Source organism: Oncorhynchus mykiss, chromosome 16 (assembly GCF_013265735.2).
Source record: "Oncorhynchus mykiss isolate Arlee chromosome 16, USDA_OmykA_1.1, whole genome shotgun sequence".
Classification (NCBI taxonomy): domain Eukaryota; kingdom Metazoa; phylum Chordata; class Actinopteri; order Salmoniformes; family Salmonidae; genus Oncorhynchus; species Oncorhynchus mykiss.
Window position 1 is genome coordinate 712,501 of NC_048580.1, and position 21,294 is coordinate 733,794.

At 52.5% G+C, this 21,294-nt stretch overlaps 1 protein-coding gene across 4 annotated transcripts in view; it reads left to right on the top strand.

Moving 5' to 3' along the window:
* LOC110517286 (signal-induced proliferation-associated 1-like protein 2) overlaps positions 1 to 21,294 on the top strand; it is a 317,547-nt gene that overhangs the window by 254,229 nt on the left and 42,024 nt on the right. For 2 of the 4 annotated variants that reach the window (XM_036945905.1, XM_036945906.1), the window contains exons 19-20: positions 12,731 to 12,784; positions 19,988 to 20,129. In XM_036945905.1, coding sequence (XP_036801800.1) covers positions 12,731 to 12,784; positions 19,988 to 20,129 — 196 coding nt within the window. The remainder of the gene's footprint in view (positions 1 to 12,730; positions 12,785 to 19,987; positions 20,130 to 21,294) is intronic. The other 2 variants (XM_036945907.1, XM_036945908.1) reach the window with 1 other exon arrangement.

Here is a 21,294-nt window from a genome sequence, read left to right on the forward strand (position 1 = left end):
ACATACACCTTTGCCAAATACATTTAAACTCAGTTTTTCACAATTCCTGACATTTAATCCTAGTAAACATTCCCTGTCATAGGTCAGTTAGGATCACCACTTTATTTTAAGAATGTGTCAGAATAATAGTAGAGAGAATGATTTATTTCAGCTTCTATTTCTTTCATCACATTCCCAGTGGGTCAGAAGTTTATATACACTCAATTAGTATTTGGTAGCATTGCCAATAAATTGTTTGAGTCAAATGTTTCGGCTAGCCTTCCAAAAGCTTCCCACAATAAGTTGGGTGAATTTTGGCCCATTCCTCCTGACAGAGCTGGTGTAACTGAGTCAGGTTTGTAACTCGCACACACTGTTTCAGTTCTGCCCACAAATGTTCTATAGGATTGAGGTGAGGGCTTTGTGATGGCCACTCCAATACCTTGACTTTGTTGTCCTTAAGCCATTTTGCCACAACTTGGGGTCATTGTCCATGTGGAAGACCCATTTGCAGAATCTCAAATATAAATATAAATTTGATTTGTTTAACACTTTTTTGGTTACTACATGGTTCCATATGTGTTATTTCATAGTTTTGACTGGTAGTGTATGTGTGTGTGTGTGTGTGTGTGTGCGTGCGTGCGTGCGTGCGCGCGTGTGCGCGTGTGTGTGTGTGTGTGTGTTTGTATATGTGACTCACCACCTCGATTCGGTCTTCTTGAATTTCTGTTTTTTACATTGGATAAAAGTAGAGAGTCAACAAAATGGTATAGCTGCATTTGAGGAAACAATGGGTCAGTAATTCTGCTTTGAAAGTTGATCGATTTGTAAACTCCCTTTTGAGAAAACCGTCGTTCAATGTTTTTGTTCTTCTTTTGGAGAGCCCTTCTTTGTCTCCACCCATTCAGCATTCTTCACGCCCTCTAAAGCCTTTAGCCCCACCCATTCAGCATTGTTCACGCCCTCTAAAGCCTTTAGCCCCACCCAATCAGCATTGTTCACGCCCTCTAAAGCATTTAGCCTCACCCAATCAGCATTGTTCACGCCCTCTAAAGCCCTTAGCCCCACCCAATCAGCATTGTTCATGCCCTCTAAAGCATTTAGCCTCACCCAATCAGCATTGTTCACGCCCTCTAAAGCATTTAGCCCCACCCATTCAGCATTGTTCACGCCCTCTAAAGCATTTAGCCCCACCCATTCAGCATTGTTCACGCCCTCTAAAGCATTTAGCCTCACCCAATCAGCATTGTTCACGCCCTCTAAAGCCTTTAGCCCCACCCAATCAGCATTGTTCATGCCCTCTAAAGCATTTAGCCTCACCCAATCAGCATTGTTCACGCCCTCTAAAGCATTTAGCCCCACCCATTCAGCATTGTTCACGCCCTCTAAAGCATTTAGCCCCACCCATTCAGCATTGTTCACGCCCTCTAAAGCATTTAGCCTCACCCAATCAGCATTGTTCACGCCCTCTAAAGCCTTTAGCCCCACCCAATCAGCATTGTTCACGCGCTCTAAAGCATTTAGCCTCACCCAATCAGCATTGTTCACGCCCTCTAAAGCATTTAGCCCCACACAATCAGCATTGTTCACGCCCTCTAAAGCCTTTAGCCCCACCCAATCAGCATTGTTCACGCCCTCTAAAGCCTTTAGCCCCACCCAATCAGCATTGTTCACGCCCTCTAAAGCCTTTAGCCCCACCCATTCAGCATTGTTCACACCCTCTAAAGCCTTTAGCCCCACCCATTCAGCATTGTTCACACCCGCTAAAGCCTTTAGCCCCACCCATTCAGCATTGTTCACGCCCTCTAAAGCCTTTAGCCCCACCCATTCAGCATTGTTCACACCCTCTAAAGCCTTTAGCCCCACCCATTCAGCATTGTTCACGCCCTCTAAAGCCTTTAGCCCCACCCATTCAGCATTGTTCTTAAGCCTTAGACCCTCCCATCTCTTTAAGGGTTGATCCAACCACTCTGTACTAACTTGCCAGCTACTTCCAGACATCTAAGAGAGAGAGAGAACAGCTCACTGAACATTACTCACCATAGCAGAACTGGTTAGGCTGTTAATTATGTTATCCAGCACACCTGTGCTGTACATGAAAGTTGAAATGTTCGAGAAGGCATTACTGCCAAAAAATCCCTGGATGTCATTGAATGTTTGGCCGTTTGGAAACCTTGAGTGTGGACTGTATGCGTACCAAACAACCCTGCTTCAGGCTTGGGCAGTGGCTATGGTAAAGAGGACAGGAAGTCACTACATACCCTCCCTCCGTTTGGAAACCTTGTGTGGACTGTATGGTACCAAACAACCCTGCTTCAGGCTTGGGCAGTGGCTATGGTAAAGAGGACAGGAAGTCACTACATACCCTCCCTCCGTTTGGAAACCTTGTGTGGACTGTATGGTACCAAACAACCCTGCTTCAGGCTTGGGCAGTGGCTATGGTAAAGAGGACAGGAAGCCACTACATACCCTCCCTCCGTTTGGAAACCTTGTGTGTGGACTGTATGGTACCAAACAACCCTGCTTCAGGCTTGGGCAGTGGCTATGGTAAAGAGGACAGGAAGCCACTACATACCCTCCCTCCGTTTGGAAACCTTGTGTGGACTGTATGGTACCAAACAACCCTGCTTCAGGCTTGGGCAGTGGCTATGGTAAAGAGGACAGGAAGCCACTACACACCCTCCCTCCGTTTGGAAACCTTGTGTGGACAGAATGCGTACCAAAAAACCCTGCTTCAGGCTTGGGCAGTGGCTATGGTAAAGAGGACAGGAAGTCACTACATACCCTCCCTCCTTTTGGAAACCTTGTGTGTGGACTGTATGCGTACCAAACAACCCTGCTTCAGGCTTGTCAGTGGCTATGGTAAAGAGGAAAGGAAGCCACTACATACCCTCCCTCCGTTTGGAAACCTTGTGTGTGGACTGTATGCGTACCAAACAACCCTGCTTCAGGCTTGGGCAGTGGCTATGGTAAAGAGGACAGGAAGCCACTACACACCCTACCTCCGTTTGGAAACCTTGTGTGTGGACTGTATGCGTACCAAACAACCCTGCTTCAGGCTTGGGCAGTGGCTATGGTAAAGAGGACAGGAAGCTACTACATACCCTCCCTCCGTTTGGAAACCTTGTGTGTGGACTGTATGCGTACCAAACAACCCTGCTTCAGGCTTGGGCAGTGGCTATGGTAAAGAGGACAGGAAGCCACTACACACCCTCCCTCCGTTTGGAAACCTTGAGTGTGGACTGTATGCGTACCAAACAGCCCTGCTTCAGGCTTGGGCATTGGCTATGGTAAAGAGGACAGGAAGCCACTACATACCCTCCCTCCGTTTGGAAACCTTGTGTGTGGACTGTATGGTACCAAACAACCCTGCTTCAGGCTTGGGCAGTGGCTATGGTAAAGAGGACAGGAAGCCACTACATACCCTCCCTCCGTTTGGAAACCTTGTGTGGACTGTATGGTACCAAACAACCCTGCTTCAGGCTTGGGCAGTGGCTATGGTAAAGAGGACAGCAAGCCACTACACACCCTCCCTCCGTTTGGAAACCTTGTGTGGACAGAATGCGTACCAAAAAACCCTGCTTCAGGCTTGGGCAGTGGCTATGGTAAAGAGGACAGGAAGTCACTACATACCCTCCCTCCGTTTGGAAACCTTGTGTGTGGACTGTATGCGTACCAAACAACCCTGCTTCAGGCTTGTCAGTGGCTATGGTAAAGAGGAAAGGAAGCCACTACATACCCTCCCTCCGTTTGGAAACCTTGTGTGTGGACTGTATGCGTACCAAACAACCCTGCTTCAGGCTTGGGCAGTGGCTATGGTAAAGAGGACAGGAAGTCACTACATACCCTCCCTCCGTTTGGAAACCTTGTGTGTGGACTGTATGCGTACCAAACAACCCTGCTTCAGTCTTGTCAGTGGCTATGGTAAAGAGGAAAGGAAGCCACTACATACCCTCCCTCCGTTTGGAAACCTTGTGTGTGGACTGTATGCGTACCAAACAACCCTGCTTCAGGCTTGGGCAGTGGCTATGGTAAAGAGGACAGGAAGCCACTACACACCCTCCCTCCGTTTGGAAACCTTGTGTGTGGACTGTATGCGTACCAAACAACCCTGCTTCAGGCTTGGGCAGTGGCTATGGTAAAGAGGACAGGAAGCTACTACATACCCTCCCTCCGTTTGGAAACCTTGTGTGTGGACTGTATGCGTACCAAACAACCCTGCTTCAGGCTTGGGCAGTGGCTATGGTAAAGAGGACAGGAAGCCACTACATACCCTCCCTCCGTTTGGAAACCTTGTGTGGACTGTATGGTACCAAACAACCCTGCTTCAGGCTTGGGCAGTGGCTATGGTAAAGAGGACAGGAAGCTACTACATACCCTCCCTCCATTTGGAAACCTTGTGTGTGGACTGTATGGTACCAAACAACCCTGCTTCAGGCTTGGGCAGTGGCTATGGTAAAGAGGACAGGAAGCCACTACATACCCTCCCTCCGTTTGGAAACCTTGTGTGGACTGTATGCGTACCAAACAACCCTGCTTCAGGCTTGGGCAGTGGCTATGGTAAAGAGGACAGGAAGTCACTACATACCCTCCCTCCGTTTGGAAACCTTGTGTGGACTGTATGGTACCAAACAACCCTGCTTCAGGCTTGGGCAGTGGCTATGGTAAAGAGGACAGGAAGTCACTACATACCCTCCCTCCGTTTGGAAACCTTGTGTGGACTGTATGCGTACCAAACAACCCTGCTTCAGGCTTGGGCAGTGGCTATGGTAAAGAGGACAGGAAGCTACTACATACCCTCCCTCCGTTTGGAAACCTTGAGTGTGGACTGTATGGTACCAAACAACCCTGCTTCAGGCTTGGGCAGTGGCTATGGTAAAGAGGACAGGAAGCTACTACATACCCTCCCTCCGTTTGGAAACCTTGAGTGTGGACTGTATGGTACCAAACAACCCTGCTTCAGGCTTGGGCAGTGGCTATGGTAAAGAGGACAGGAAGCCACTACATACCCTCCCTCCGTTTGGAAACCTTGTGTGGACTGTATGGTACCAAACAACCCTGCTTCAGGCTTGGGCAGTGGCTATGGTAAAGAGGACAGGAAGCCACTACATACCCTCCCTCCGTTTGGAAACCTTGTGTGTGGACTGTATGGTACCAAACAACCCTGCTTCAGGCTTGGGCAGTGGCTATGGTAAAGAGGACAGGAAGCCACTACATACACAAAAATAAAAAGTTCAAAAAGCTCTCCTGTGAAGTCGTGACTAGCGACATATGTCTAGTTTCCTGAAACGGGTCACAGATGTGTGTGTGTGTGTGTGTGTGTGTGTGTGTGTACTGTATAAGTATGGGTCTAGTATAATACACTGCTCAAAAAAATAAAGGGAACACTTTACACTGCCATTAGGTACCGAGATGAGATCCTCAGACCCCTTGTGAGACCATATGCTGGTGCGGTTGGCCCTGGGTTCCTCCTAATGCAAGACAATGCTAGACCTCATGTGGCTGTTGTGTGTCAGCAGTTCCTGCAAGAAGAAGGCATTGCTGCTATGGACTGGCCGGCCCGTTCCCCAGACCTGAATCCAATTGAGCACATCTGGGACATCATGTTTCGCTCCATCCACCACAGACTGTCCAGGTGTTGGTGGATGCTTTAGTCCAGGTCTGGGAGGAGATCCCTCAGGAGACCATCCGCCATGCCCAGGCGTTGTAGGGAGGTCATACAGGCACGTGGAGGCCACACACACCACTGAGCCTCATTTTGACTTGTTTTAAGGACATTACATCAAAGTTGGATCAGCCTGTAGTGTGGTTTTCCACTTTAATCTTGAGTGTGACTCCAAATCCAGACCTCCATGGGTTGATAAATTTGATTTCCATTGATAATTTTTGTGTGATTTTGTTGTCAGCACATTCAACTATGTAAAGAAAAACGTATTTAACAACAATATTTCATCCATTCAGATCTAGGATGTGTTATTTTAGTGTTCCCTTAATTTTTTTGAGCAGTGTAGTGTAGTGCATTGTATTGCTGCTAGGGCAATCATTACAGATCACTATCGTTACCACGAGAGGTATAGTCAACTTTACCTAACAATAACCTTCCTCAGACATCAACTTGAACTAATTCATTCTCTCAGTTGAGCAGATTTACACAACCAGCCCTTATTTAACCATTTTATCATCATATATGGCACCCTATTCCCTTCATAGTGCACTACTTTAGACCAGAGCCCTATGGCACCCTATTCCCTATATAGTACACTACTTTAGACCAGAGCCCTATATAGTGCACTACTTTAGACCAGAGCCCTATATAGTACACTACTTTAGACCAGACTCCTATATAGTGCACTACTTTAGACCAGAGCCCTATATAGTGCACTACGGTAGCCAGCAGGGTCTGAAGTAGCCAACAGGGTCTACAGTAGCCAGCAGGGTCTGCAGTAGCCAGCAGGGTCTGCAGTAGCCAGCAGGGTCTGAAGTAGCCAGCAGGGTCTGCAGTAGCCAGCAGGGTCTGAAGTAGCCAGCAGGGTCTACAGTAGCCAGCAGGGTCTACAGTAGCCAGCAGGGTCTACAGTAGCCAGCAGGGTCTGCAGTAGCCAGCAGGGTCTGAAGTAGCCAGCAGGGTCTGCAGTAGCCAGCAGGGTCTGCAGTAGCCAGCAGGGTCTGAAGTAGCCAGCAGGGTCTACAGTAGCCAGCAGGGTCTACAGTAGCCAGCAGGGTCTACAGTAGCCAGCAGGGTCTGCAGTAGCCAGCATGGTCTACAGTAGCCAGCAGGGTCTACAGTAGCCAGCAGGGTCTGAAGTACCCAGCAGGGTCTACAGTAGCCAGCAGGGTCTGCAGTAGCCAGCAGGGTCTACAGTAGCCAGCAGGGTCTGCAGTAGCCAGCAGGGTCTACATTAGCCAGCAGGGTCTGCAGTAGCCAGCAGGGTCTACAGTAGCCAGCAGGGTCTACAGTAGCCAGCAGGGTCTGATGTAGCCAGCAGGGTCTACAGTAGCCAGCAGGGTCTGATGTAGCCAGCAGGGTCTACAGTAGCCAGCAGGGTCTACAGTAGCCAGCAGCGTCTGAAGTAGCCAGCAGGGTCTACAGTAGCCAGCAGGGTCTGCAGTAGCCAGCATGGTCTGCAGTAGCCAGCAGCGTCTGAAGTAGCCAGCAGGGTCTACAGTAGCCAGCAGGGTCTGCAGTAGCCAGCAGTGTCTGAAGTAGCCAGCAGGGTCTACAGTAGCCAGCAGGGTCTGCAGTAGCCAGCATGGTCTACAGTAGCCAGCAGGGTCTGAAGTAGCCAGCAGGGGCTACAGTAGCCAGCAGGGTCTGATGTAGCCAGCAGGGTCTACAGTAGCCAGCAGGGTCTACAGTAGCCAGCAGGGTCTGATGTAGCCAGCAGGGTCTGATGTAGCCAGCAGGGTCTGATGTAGCCAGCAGGGTCTGAAGTAGCCAGCACGGTCTGATGTAGCCAGCAGGGTCTGATGTAGCCAGCAGGGTCTGATGTAGCCAGCAGGGTCTGATGTAGCCAGCAGGGTCTGAAGTAGCCAGCAGGGTCTACAGTAGCCAGCAGGGTCTGCAGTAGCCACCAAGGTCTGAAGTAGCCAGCAGGGTCTGATGTAGCCAGCAGGGTCTGCAGTAGCCAGCAGGGTCTGCAGTAGCCAGCAGGGTCTGAAGTAGCCAGCAGGGTCTACATTAGCCAGCAGGGTCTGAAGTAGCCAGCAGGGTCTACAGTAGCCAGCAGGGTCTACAGTAGCCAGCAGGGTCTACAGTAGCCAGCAGGGTCTACAGTAGCCAGCAGGGTCTGAAGTAGCCAGCAGGGTCTACTGTAGCCAGCAGGGTCTGCAGTAGCCAGCAGGGTCTGACGTAGCCAGCAGGGTCTGCAGTAGCCAGCAGGGTCTGAAGTAGCCAGCAGGGTCTGACGTAGCCAGCAGGGTCTACAGTAGCCAGCAGGGTCTACAGTAGCCAGCAGGGTCTACAGTAGCCAGCAGGGTCTACAGTAGCCAGCAGGGTCTGAAGTAGCCAGCAGGGTCTACAGTAGCCAGCAGGGTCTACAGTAGCCAGCAGGGTCTGACGTAGCCAGCAGGGTCTGCAGTAGCCAGCAGGGTCTACAGTAGCCAGCAGGGTCTGCAGTAGCCAGCAGGGTCTACAGTAGCCAGCAGGGTCTGCAGTAGCCAGCAGGGTCTACAGTAGCCAGCAGGGTCTGCAGTAGCCAGCAGGGTCTGACGTAGCCAGCAGGGTCTGACGTAGCCAGCAGGGTCTACAGTAGCCAGCAGGGTCTGAAGTAGCCAGCAGGGTCTGACGTAGCCAGCAGGGTCTGACGTAGCCAGCAGGGTCTACAGTAGCCAGCAGGGTCTGCCGTAGCCAGCAGGGTCTGACGTAGCCAGCAGGGTCTACGGTAGCCAGCAGGGTCTGAAGTAGCCAGCAGGGTCTACAGTAGCCAGCAGGGTCTGCAGTAGCCAGCAGGGTCTGCAGTAGCCAGCAGGGTCTGAAGTAGCCAGCAGGGTCTGCAGTAGCCAGCAGGGTCTGAAGTAGCCAGCAGGGTCTACAGTAGCCAGCAGGGTCTACAGTAGCCAGCAGGGTCTACAGTAGCCAGCAGGGTCTGCAGTAGCCAGCATGGTCTGCAGTAGCCAGCAGGGTCTACAGTTGCCAGCAGGGTCTGAAGTAGCCAGCAGGGTCTGCAGTAGCCAGCAGGGTCTGCAGTAGCCAGCAGGGTCTGAAGTAGCCAGCAGGGTCTACAGTAGCCAGCAGGGTCTACAGTAGCCAGCAGGGTCTACAGTAGCCAGCAGGGTCTGCAGTAGCCAGCATGGTCTACAGTAGCCAGCAGGGTCTACAGTAGCCAGCAGGGTCTGAAGTAGCCAGCAGGGTCTACAGTAGCCAGCAGGGTCTGCAGTAGCCAGCAGGGTCTACAGTAGCCAGCAGGGTCTGCAGTAGCCAGCAGGGTCTACATTAGCCAGCAGGGTCTGCAGTAGCCAGCAGGGTCTACAGTAGCCAGCAGGGTCTACAGTAGCCAGCAGGGTCTGATGTAGCCAGCAGGGTCTACAGTAGCCAGCAGGGTCTGATGTAGCCAGCAGGGTCTACAGTAGCCAGCAGGGTCTACAGTAGCCAGCAGCGTCTGAAGTAGCCAGCAGGGTCTACAGTAGCCAGCAGGGTCTGCAGTAGCCAGCAGGGTCTACAGTAGCCAGCAGGGTCTGCAGTAGCCAGCAGCGTCTGAAGTAGCCAGCAGGGTCTACAGTAGCCAGCAGGGTCTGCAGTAGCCAGCATGGTCTACAGTAGCCAGCAGGGTCTGAAGTAGCCAGCAGGGGCTACAGTAGCCAGCAGGGTCTGATGTAGCCAGCAGGGTCTACAGTAGCCAGCAGGGTCTACAGTAGCCAGCAGGGTCTACAGTAGCCAGCAGCGTCTGAAGTAGCCAGCAGGGTCTACAGTAGCCAGCAGCGTCTGAAGTAGCCAGCAGGGTCTACAGTAGCCAGCAGGGTCTGCAGTAGCCAGCAGCGTCTGAAGTAGCCAGCAGGGTCTACAGTAGCCAGCAGGGTCTGCAGTAGCCAGCATGGTCTACAGTAGCCAGCAGGGTCTGAAGTAGCCAGCAGGGGCTACAGTAGCCAGCAGGGTCTGATGTAGCCAGCAGGGTCTACAGTAGCCAGCAGGGTCTACAGTAGCCAGCAGGGTCTGATGTAGCCAGCAGGGTCTGATGTAGCCAGCAGGGTCTGATGTAGCCAGCAGGGTCTGAAGTAGCCAGCACGGTCTGATGTAGCCAGCAGGGTCTGATGTAGCCAGCAGGGTCTGATGTAGCCAGCAGGGTCTGATGTAGCCAGCAGGGTCTGAAGTAGCCAGCAGGGTCTACAGTAGCCAGCAGGGTCTGAAGTAGCCAGCAGGGTCTACAGTAGCCAGCAGGGTCTGATGTAGCCAGCAGGGTCTACAGTAGCCAGCAGGGTCTACAGTAGCCAGCAGGGTCTGCAGTAGCCAGCAGGGTCTGATGTAGCCAGCAGGGTCTACAGTAGCCAGCAGGGTCTGATGTAGCCAGCAGGGTCTACAGTAGCCAGCAGGGTCTACAGTAGCCAGCAGGGTCTGATGTAGCCAGCAGGGTCTGATGTAGCCAGCAGGGTCTGCAGTAGCCAGCATGGTCTACAGTAGCCAGCAGGGTCTACAGTAGCCAGCATGGTCTGATGTAGCCAGCAGGGTCTACAGTAGCCAGCAGGGTCTACAGTAGCCAGCAGGGTCTACAGTAGCCAGCATGGTCTACAGTAGCCAGCAGGGTCTACAGTAGCCAGCAGGGTCTACAGTAGCCAGCAGGGTCTGAAGTAGCCAGCAGGGTCTGCAGTAGCCAGCAGGGTCTACAGTAGCCAGCAGGGTCTGACGTAGCCAGCATGGTCTACAGTAGCCAGCAGGGTCTACAGTAGCCAGCAGGGTCTGAAGTAGCCAGCAGGGTCTGCAGTAGCCAGCATGGTCTACAGTAGCCAGCAGGGTCTGCAGTAGCCAGCAGGGTCTGCAGTAGCCAGCAGGGTCTGATGTAGCCAGCAGGGTCTACAGTAGCCAGCAGGGTCTGATGTAGCCAGCAGGGTCTACAGTAGCCAGCAGGGTCTACAGTAGCCAGCAGGGTCTGATGTAGCCAGCAGGGTCTGATGTAGCCAGCAGGGTCTGCAGTAGCCAGCATGGTCTACAGTAGCCAGCAGGGTCTACAGTAGCCAGCATGGTCTGATGTAGCCAGCAGGGTCTACAGTAGCCAGCAGGGTCTACAGTAGCCAGCAGGGTCTACAGTAGCCAGCAGGGTCTGATGTAGCCAGCAGGGTCTACAGTAGCCAGCAGGGTCTGATGTAGCCAGCAGGGTCTGCAGTAGCCAGCATGGTCTACAGTAGCCAGCAGGGTCTACAGTAGCCAGCAGGGTCTACAGTAGCCAGCAGGGTCTGAAGTAGCCAGCAGGGTCTGCAGTAGCCAGCAGGGTCTACAGTAGCCAGCAGGGTCTGACGTAGCCAGCATGGTCTACAGTAGCCAGCAGGGTCTACAGTAGCCAGCAGGGTCTGAAGTAGCCAGCAGGGTCTGCAGTAGCCAGCATGGTCTACAGTAGCCAGCAGGGTCTGCAGTAGCCAGCAGGGTCTGCAGTAGCCAGCAGGGTCTACAGTAGCCAGCAGGGTCTACAGTAGCCAGCAGGGTCTACAGTAGCCAGCAGGGTCTGCAGTAGCCAGCAGGGTCTACAGTAGCCAGCAAGGTCTACAGTAGCCAGCAGGGTCTACAGTAGCCAGCAGGGTCTACAGTAGCCAGCAGGGTCTGACGTAGCCAGCAGGGTCTGCAGTAGCCAGCAGGGTCTGCAGTAGCCAGCATGGTCTACAGTAGCCAGCAGGGTCTACAGTAGCCAGCAGGGTCTACAGTAGCCAGCAGGGTCTGAAGTAGCCAGCAGGGTCTGCAGTAGCCAGCAGGGTCTGCAGTAGCCAGCAGGGTCTACAGTATTCAGCAGGGTCTACAGTAGCCAGCAGGGTCTACAGTAGCCAGCAGGGTCTACAGTAGCCAGCAGGGTCTGCAGTAGCCAGCAGGGTCTGAAGTAGCCAGCAGGGTCTACAGTAGCCAGCAGGGTCTGCAGTAGCCAGCAGGGTCTGAAGTAGCCAGCAGGGTCTACAGTAGCCAGCAGGGTCTACAGTAGCCAGCAGGGTCTGCAGTAGCCAGCAGGGTCTGATGTAGCCAGCAGGGTCTGAAGTAGCCAGCAGGGTCTACAGTAGCCAGCAGGGTCTGCAGTAGCCAGCAGGGTCTGAAGTAGCCAGCAGGGTCTGCAGTAGCCAGCATGGTCTGATGTAGCCAGCAGGGTCTGAAGTAGCCAGCAGGGTCTACAGTAGCCAGCAGGGTCTGCAGTAGCCAGCAGGGTCTGAAGTAGCCAGCAGGGTCTGCAGTAGCCAGCATGGTCTACAGTAGCAAGCAGGGTCTACAGTAGCCAGCAGGGTCTGATGTAGCCAGCAGGGTCTACAGTAGCCAGCAGGGTCTACAGTAGCCAGCAGGGTGTACAGTAGCCAGCAGGGTCTACAGTAGCCAGCAGGGTCTACAGTAGCCAGCATGGTCTACAGTAGCCAGCAGGGTCTGATGTAGCCAGCAGGGTCTGATGTAGCCAGCAGGGTCTACAGTAGCCAGCAGGGTCTACAGTAGCCAGCAGGGTCTACAGTAGCCAGCAGGGTCTGACTCCAAAAGCACATCTATGATTCCTGCCACATTATAGGCTCCTGAAAAAGGGAAGGTAAATGTATAGTTACTGTACATCGCTGTCGTTTCAAGGTAGAGATGAGAATAGACAGAGGGTCATTGATATGTGTGTGTGACCGGGCGCACGAGGCTGAGGTCCCCCCTCCTCCATGTCCCCATTCCCCAGCTCCTGTAATGTAAATTTCTCTGTGAAATACACCAGTTGGAGCTGTGTGGTTGATAGCACGGCTCTGCAGTCCTCTTCATATGGAAACAGCCTCGAACGCAGTTACTTTCTCCAACTGTTTGTTTACATAGTGTGCATCCCTAATGCCCTATGGGCTCTGGTCTAAAGTTCTGTAGTGCATTAAGAAGGAAATAGGGTCTTATTTGAGACACACATGGTTTTATATTGTTCGTCTGTAACCACCATATGTGGCCTCATGTTGTCCACATGTCTAACTCTAACACAACGACGTGTTCCTTTTTCCTCTCTAAGTGTTGTGTTTCTGTAGTACTGTATTCAGCTAACTATGTTACAACCGTACACCAACACGTGCTTCTGTTCTGCTTTCTGCTGTTCCTTTTATTAATGCTGCTTTGTTCCAGAGGAGCAGAGGGCTTGTTAGCTTTCCTCCTTAAAACGCTGTCTGAGCGCTCCAGGTACAAGCTACCCCCTGTACACCGTCTCCCCAGTATGTGACTGCCAACGCCCCACTCCTGTCTTCCAGTCTATCTACCCTCATCACAGGTTTAATGCCTTGCTCACTCCCAGTCTCCTTCAACTCCTCTCTCCATGTCAGGTTTAAACCCATCCTCTTTCCTCCTCTTTCCATGTCAGGTTTTAACTCATCCTCTTTCCTCCTCTCTCCATGTCAGGTTTAAACCCATCCTCTTTCCACCGATCCTCTCCTCTCTCCATGTCAGGTTTTAACTCATCCTCTTTCCTCCTCTCTCCATGTCAGGTTTAAACTCATCCTCTTTCCTCCTCTCTCCATGTCAGGTTTAAACCCATCCTCTTTCCTCCTCTCTCCATGTCAGGTTTTAAGTCATCCTCTTTCCTCCTCTCTCCATGTCAGGTTTAAACCCATCCTCTTTCCACCGATCCTCTCCTCTCTCCATGTCAGGTTTTAACTCATCCTCTTTCCTCCTCTCTCCATGTCAGGTTTAAACTCATCCTCTTTCCATGTCAGGTTTAAACCCATCCTCTTTCCTCCTCTCTCCATGTCAGGTTTTAACTCATCCTCTTTCCTCCTCTCTCCATGTCAGGTTTTAACTCATCCTCTTTCCTCCTCTCTCCATGTCAGGTTTGAACCCATCCTCTTTCCTCCTCTCTCCATGTCAGGTTTAAACCCATCCTCTTTCCTCCTCTCTCCATGTCAGGTTTTAACTCATCCTCTTTCCTCCTCTCTCCATGTCAGGTTTAAACCCATCCTCTTTCCTCCTCTCTCCATGTCAGGTTTTAACTCATCCTCTTTCCTCCTCTCTCCATGTCAGGTTTAAACCCATCCTCTTTCCTCCTCTCTCCATGTCAGGTTTTAACTCATCCTCTTTCCTCCTCTCTCCATGTCAGGTTTTAACTCATCCTCTTTCCTCCTCTCTCCATGTCAGGTTTTAACTCATCCTCTTTCCTCCTCTCTCCATGTCAGGTTTAAACCCATCCTCATTCCTCCTCTCTCCATGTCAGGTTTTAACTCATCCTCTTTCCTCCTCTCTCCATGTCAGGTTTAAACCCATACTCTTTCCTCTTCTCTCCATGTCAGGTTTTAACTCATCCTCTTTCCTCCTCTCTCCATGTCAGGTTTTAACTCATCCTCTTTCCTCCAATCTCCATGTCAGATTTAAGTCCATCCACCTTCCACCGATCCTCCGGGCCCACTACTCCCTCTGGGCCCACTACTCCCTCTGGGCCCCCCACTCCCTCCAGGCCCCCCACTCCCTCTGGGCCCCCCACTCCCTCCCCTCCACCCTTTTCCTGTGGCCCTCTCACTGCCCCAGACCAAAGTGCCCAGTGCTCTGGTTCCCATGTGGGCCGTGATGCAGGGAGTTGAGAGTCCTGCCATGCGTCAGTGGTTGTGACATTCCTGCATAACGTGTCACTCTTCCTAAATGTTCCCCCTTACTCCCCCTTCCCCCTCACTCCCCCTCTACCTTCCCCCTCACTCCCCATCTACCTTCCCCCTCACTCCCCATCTACCTTCCCCCTCACTCTCCCTAAACCTTCCCCCTCACTCCCCCTCCACTTTCCCCCTCACTCCCCCTCACTCCCCCTCTACTTTCCCCCTCACTCCCCCTCACTCCCCCTCTACTTTCCCCCTCTACCTTCCCCCTCTACCTTCCCCCTCTACCTTCCCCCTCACTCCCCATCTACCTTCCCCCTCACTCCCCCTATACCTTCCCCCTCACTCCCCCTCTACTTTCAACCTCACTACCCCTCTACCTTCCCACTCACTCCCCCTCTACCTTCCCCCTTACTCCCCCTCTACCTTCCCCCTTACTCCCCCTCTACCTTCCCCCTCACTCCCCCTCTACCTTCCCCCTCACTCCCCCTATACCTTCCCCCTCACTCCCCCTCTACTTTCCCCCTCACTCCCCCTCTACCTTCCCCCTCACTCCCCCTATACCTTCCCCCTCACTCCCCCTCTACTTTCCCCCTCTACCTTCCCCCTTACTCCCCCTCTACCTTCCCCCTCACTCCCCCTATACCTTCCTCCTCACTCCCCATCTACCTTCCCCCTCACTCCCATCTACCTTCCCCCTCACTACCCATAAACCTTCCCCCTCACTCCCCCTTTACTTTCCCCCTCGCTCTCCTTAAACCTTCCCCCTCACTCCCCCTCTACTTTCCCCCTCGCTCTCCTTAAACCTTCCCCCTCACTCTCCCTGCCCCCTCAATACACCTCTACCTTAACCCTCACTACCCCTCTACCTTCCCCCTCACTACCCCTCTACCTTCCCCCTCACTCCCCGTCTACCTTCCCCCTCACTCCCCCTCTACCTTCCTCCTCACTCCCCCTTTACTTTCCCCCTCACTACACCTCTACCTTCCCCCTCACTCCCCCTCTACTTCCCCATCACTCTCCATAAACCTTCCCCTCACTCCCCCTCTACCTTCCCCCTCACTCTCCATAAACCTTCACCCTGACTCTCCCCTCCCCCTCCCTCTCCCTTCCCCCTCACTACCCATAAACCTTCCCCCTCACTACCCATAAACCTTCCCCCTCACTCCCCCTCTACCTTCCCCCTCACTCTCCATTCCCCCTCACTCTCCCTTTCCCCTCACCCCCCCTCTACCTTCCCCCTCACTACCCCTCTACCTTCCCACTTTCTCTTCCCCCTCACTCTACCTTCCCCCTCACTAGTCCTCTACCTTCCCCCTAACTCCCCCTCTACCTTCCCCCTCATTACCCTTCTCCCTTCCCCCTCACTCACCCTCTACCTTCCCCATCAGTCCCACTCTCTCTTCCCCCTCACTCTACCTTCCCCATCACTAATCCTCTACCTTCCCCCTGACTCCCCCTCTACCTCCCCCCTCACTCCCACTCTCTCTTCCCCCTCACTCTACCTTCCCCATCACTCCCCCTCTACCTTCCTCCTCACTCCCACTCTCTCTTCCCCCTCACTCTACCTTCCCCCTCACTCCCCCTCATTCCCCCTCTAACTTCCCGCTCAATCTTCCCCCTCACTCCCCCTCTACCTCATGCCGTTCCCCCCTCAACACCGGCATAACATGCCGTCAACCCATCAGGGACACACCAGCCAGGGCTATCACTGTCCTCTTTCACCTCCTAACTTTTCTCCTCCTCCTCTATCACCTGCCTCCCAACCCTGTGGTCTGACTCCAACCCTGTGGCCTGACTCCAACTCTGTGGTCTGACTCCAACCCTGTGGTCTGACTCCAAACCTGTGGTCTGACTCCAACCCTGTGGTCTGACTCCAACCCTGTGGTCTGACTCCAACTCTGTAGTCTGACTCCAACCCTGTGGTCTGACTCCAACCCTGTGGTCTGACTCCAACCCTGTGGTCTGACTCCAACCCTGTGGTCTGACTCCAACCCTGTGGTCTGACTCCAACCCTGTGGTCTGACTCCAACCCTGTGGTCTGACTCAAACCCTGTGGTCTGACTCAAACCCTGTGGTCTGACTCAAACACTGTGGTCTGACTCCAACCCTGTGGTCTGACTCCAACCCTGTGGTCTGACTCCAACCCTGTGGTCTGACTCCAACCCTGTGGTCTAACTCCAACCTTGTTGTCTGAATCAAACCCTGTGGTCTGACTCCATCCATGTGGTCTGACTCCAACCCTGTGCTCTGACCTCTCTGTGGTCTGACTCCAACCCTGTGGTCTGACTCCAACACTGTGGTCTGACTCCAACCCTGTGGTCTGACCTCTCTGTGGTCTGACTCCAACCCTGTGTTCAGACTCCAACCCGGTGGTCTGACTCCAACCCGGAGGACTGAATCCAACCCTGTGGTCTGACTCCAACCCTGTGGTCTGACTCCAACCCTGTGGTCGGACTCCAACCCTGTGGTCTGACCTCTCTGTGGTCTGACTCCAACCCTGTGGTCTGACTCCAACCCTGTGGTCTGACTCCAACCCTGTGGTCTTATTCCAACTCTGTGGTGTGACTCCAACCCTGTGGTCTGACTCCAACTATGTGGTCTGACTCCAACCCTGTGGTCTGACTCCAACCCTGTGGTCTGACTCCAACTCTGTGGTCTGACTCTAACCCTGTGGTATGACTCCAACCCTGTGTTCTGAATCCAACCCTGTGGTCTGACTCCAATCCTGTGGTCTGACCTCCCTGTGGTCTGACTCCAACACTGTGGTCTGACTCCAACCCTGTGGTCTGACTCCAACCCTGTGGTCTGACTCCAACCCTGTGGTCTGACTCCAACACTGTGGTCTGACTCCAACCATGTGGTCTGACTCTAATCCTGTGGTCTGACTCCAACCCTGTGGTCTGACTCCAATCCTGTGGTCTGACTCCAACCCTGTCGTCTGACCTCTCTGTGGTCTGGCTCCAACCCTGTGGTCTGACTCCCACCCTGTTGTCTGACTCCAACTCTGTGGTCTGACTCCAACCCTGTGGTCTGACTCCAACTATGTAGTCTGACTCCAACCCTGTGGTCTTTCTCCAACCCTGTGGTATGAATCCAACCCTGTTGTCTGACTCCAACCCTGTGGTCTGACTCCAACCCTGTGGTCTGAACTCTCTGTGGTATTTCTCAAACCCTGTGGTATGGCTCCAAACCTACGGTCTGACTCCCACCCTGTGGTCTGACTCCAACCCTGTGGTCTAACACCAACCCTGTGTTCTGACTCCAAACCTGTGGTCTGACTCCAAACCTGTGGTCTGACTCCAACCCTGTGGTCTGACTCCAACTCTGTGGTCTGACTCCAACCCTGTGGTCTGACTCCAACCATGTTGTATGACCTCTCTGTGGTCTGACTCCAACCCTGTGGTCTGACCTCTCTGTGGTCTGACTCCAACCCTGTGGTCTGACTCCAACCCTGTGGTCTGACCTCTCTGTGGTCTGACTACAACCCTGTGGTCTGCCTCCAATCCTGTGGTCTGACTCCAACCCTGTTGTCTGACTCCTCTGTGGTCTGACTCCAACCCTGTTGTCTGACTCCAACCCTGTTGTCTGACTCCAACCCTGTGGTCTGACTCCAAACCTGTTGTCTGACTCCAACTCTGTGGTCTGACTCTAACCCTTTTCTCTGACTCCAACCCTGTGGTCTGACTCCAACCCTGTGTTCTGACTATAACCCTGTGGTCTGACCTCTCTGTGGTCTGACTCCAACCCTGTGGTCTGACTCCAACCCTGTGGTCTGACCTCTCTGTGGTCTGACTCCAACCCTGTGGTCTGACTCCAACCCTTAGGTCTGACCTCTCTGTGGTCTGGCTCCAACCCTGTGGTCTGACCTCTCTGTGGTCTGACTCCAACCCTGTGATCTGACTCCAACCCTGTGATCTGACTCCAACCCTGTGGTCTAACTCCAACCCTGTGGTCTTTCTCCAACCCTGTGGTCTGAATCCAACCCTGTGGTCTGACTCCAACCCTGTGGTCTGACTCCAACCATGTGGTCTGACCTCTCTAAGGTCTGACTCCAACCCTGTGGGCTAACTCCAAACCGGTGGTCTGAATCCAACCCTGTGGTCTGACTCCAACCCTGTGATCTGACCCCAACCCTGTGGTCTGACTCCAACCCTGTGGTCTGAACTCTCTGTGGTCTTTCTCCAACCCTGTGGTCTGACTCCAACCCTGTGGTCTGACCTCCCTGTGGTCTGACTCCAACCCTGTGGTCTGACTCCAACCCTGTGGTCAGACTCCAACTCTGTGGTCTGACTTCAACCCTGTGGTCTGACTCCAATCCTGTGGTCTGACTCCAACCCTGTTCTCTGACTCCAACCCTGTGTTCTGACTTCAACCCTGTGTTCTGACTCCAACCCTGTGGTCTGACCTCTCTGTGGTCTGACTCCAACCCTGTGGTCTGACTCCAACCCTGTGGTCTGACCTCTCTGTGGTCTGACTCCAACTCTGTGGTCTGACTCCAACTCTGTGGTCTGACTCCAACCCTGTTGTCTGACTCCAACCCTGTTGTCTGACTCCAACCCTGTGGTCTGACTCTAACCCTGTGGTCTGACTCCAACTCTGTGGTCTGACTTCAACCCTGTGGTCTGACTCCAATCCTGTGGTCTGACTCCAACCCTGTCGTATGACTCCAACCCTGTTGTCTGACTCCAACCCTCTTCTCTGGACTCCAACCCTGTAGTCTGACTTCAACCCTGTGTTCTGACTCCAACCCTGTGGTCTGACCTCTCTGTGTTCTGACTCCAACCCTGTGGTCTGACTCCAACCCTGTGGTCTGACCTCTCTGTGGTCTGACTCCAACCCTGTGGTCTGACTCCAACCCTGTTTTCTCACCTCTCTGTGGTCTGACTCCAACCCTGTGGTCTGACCTCTCTGTGGTCTGACTCCAACCCTGTGATCTGACCTCTCTGTGGTCTGACTCCAACCCTGTGATCTGACTCCAACCCTGTGGTCTGACTCCAACCCTGTGGTCTGAATCCAACCCTGTGGTCTGACTCCAACCCTGTGGTCTGACTCTAACCCTGTGGTCTGAACTCTCTGTGGTCTTTCTCCAACCCTGTGGTCTGGCTCCAACCCTGTGGTCTGACTCCAACTCTGTGGTCTGACTCCAACCCTGTGTTCTGACTCCAACCCTGTGTTCTGACTCCAACCCTGTGGTCTGACTCCAACCCTGTTGTCTGACTCCAACCCTGTGGTCTGAATCCAACCCTGTGGTCTGACTCCAAACCTATGGTCTGACTCCAACCCTGTGGTCTGACCTCTCTGTGGTCTGACCTCTCTGTCTGCTCCTGCTGCCTGCATGTTTCTGTGTTTATGTACCACTCTATTGTACTCTAACCACAATAAAATATTATTCCCCCTTTCTCTTTGTCTCTGTGTCATAAAACCTTTTTGTCCCTCCCTACTCCCGGTTGCCCCCTGACTTGGCTTCTTCCTTCACAGCATGCATTTCTCCCTTTCCTAATTCCACACCTCTCCTCCCACTGACAAATATCTTCAGCATGATTCAGAAAAGCACCTGGTGCCGTTGCCATGCTAAGATGTTGCCTGTTGCTGCCCCTGAAGGCCCTGATTGGTACTGACCAACAGTTTTGTATAAACAGCTGGCTACCCCTCTGATCTTTTCTCTCTTTGACCAAAGCTGGGTTGTCAAAAGGCCATCCTCCACTCCCTCATCCCCTCTCCCACTCCTTCCTGTCCCTTAGACAGGGTTATCCTGGCTGGTCTCTGACCAGACTTTCTGTTCTCTCCTGTGTGTCTCTTGCAGGCAGTTGTACCTCCAGGAGGCAGCGTGTCACCAGGCAGCAGATAGGGAGAGAGAGGCCAAGGCCCTGGAGAAGCTGTCTAAAGAAGAGTACCTAAAGATGATGCTGGAGGACAGTGGCCCAGGGGAGGACGGACAGAGGAAGGTGAGATGGTATACCTATACACTAACCAAATTATATATATCACTATGTAAAGCCCTGAATCAACCTAGAAGGTCTATTTGTTATGTTTGATCATAGGAAGTCATAGGAAGTCCGAATTTCTCATTGGTGTTGATTCAGCATGTCCATTTCGTAATGGGAAGTCCTTATGGATATGCAATGGACACTATCAACTTGCAGAATAGCATGTTCACACTGACAATAGAGCACATGTGTAATGGACACTGTCCAATTGCAATATATTGGCAATGGACACTGTCCAACTGCAGTATAACATGTTAAGACTGGCAATGTATTATGTGTATTGGACACTGTCCATTAGCAATACATTACAATGGGCATTTACCATCACAAATTGGACATTCTATTATATATTGCTGAAATCTCTTGTCACCAAAGCCCCATATACTTCCCACCACTGCGACCTGTACGCTCTCATTGGTTGGCCCTCACTACATATTCGTCGCCTGACCCAGTGGCTCCAGGTCATCTATAAGTCTCTGCTGGGTAAAGCCCCGCCTTATCTCAGCTCACTGGTCACCATAGCAACACCCACCCGTAGCACGTGCTCCAGCAGGTATATTTCACTGGTCATCCCCAAAGCCAACACTTACTTTGGTCGCCTGTCCTTCCAGTTCTCTGCTGCCAATGACTGGAACTAATTGCAAAAACCACTGAAGCTGGAGTCTTATATCTCCCTCACTAACTTTAAGAATCAGCTGTCAGAGAAGCTTAACAATCACTGTACCAGTACACAGCTTATCTGTAAATAGCCCACCCTACTACCTCATCCTCATATTGCTATTTATCCTCTTGCTCTTTTACACCCCAATATCTCTACTTGCACATCATCATCTATCACTCCAGTGTTAATGCTAAATTGTAATTATTTCGCCTCCATGGCCTATTTATTGCCTTACCTCCCTACTCTTCTACATTTGCACACACTTTACATAAATGTTTCTATTGTGTTATTGACTGTTTGTTTATTCCTTGTGTAACTCTGTGTTGTTGTTTTTGTCGCACTGCTTTGCTTTATCTTGGCCAGGTCTCAGTTGTAAATGAGAACTTGTTCTCAACTGGCCTACCTGGTTAAATAAAGGAGAAAAAAATATATAAATAAAAAAACAAGAGGGCCTCATTGAAA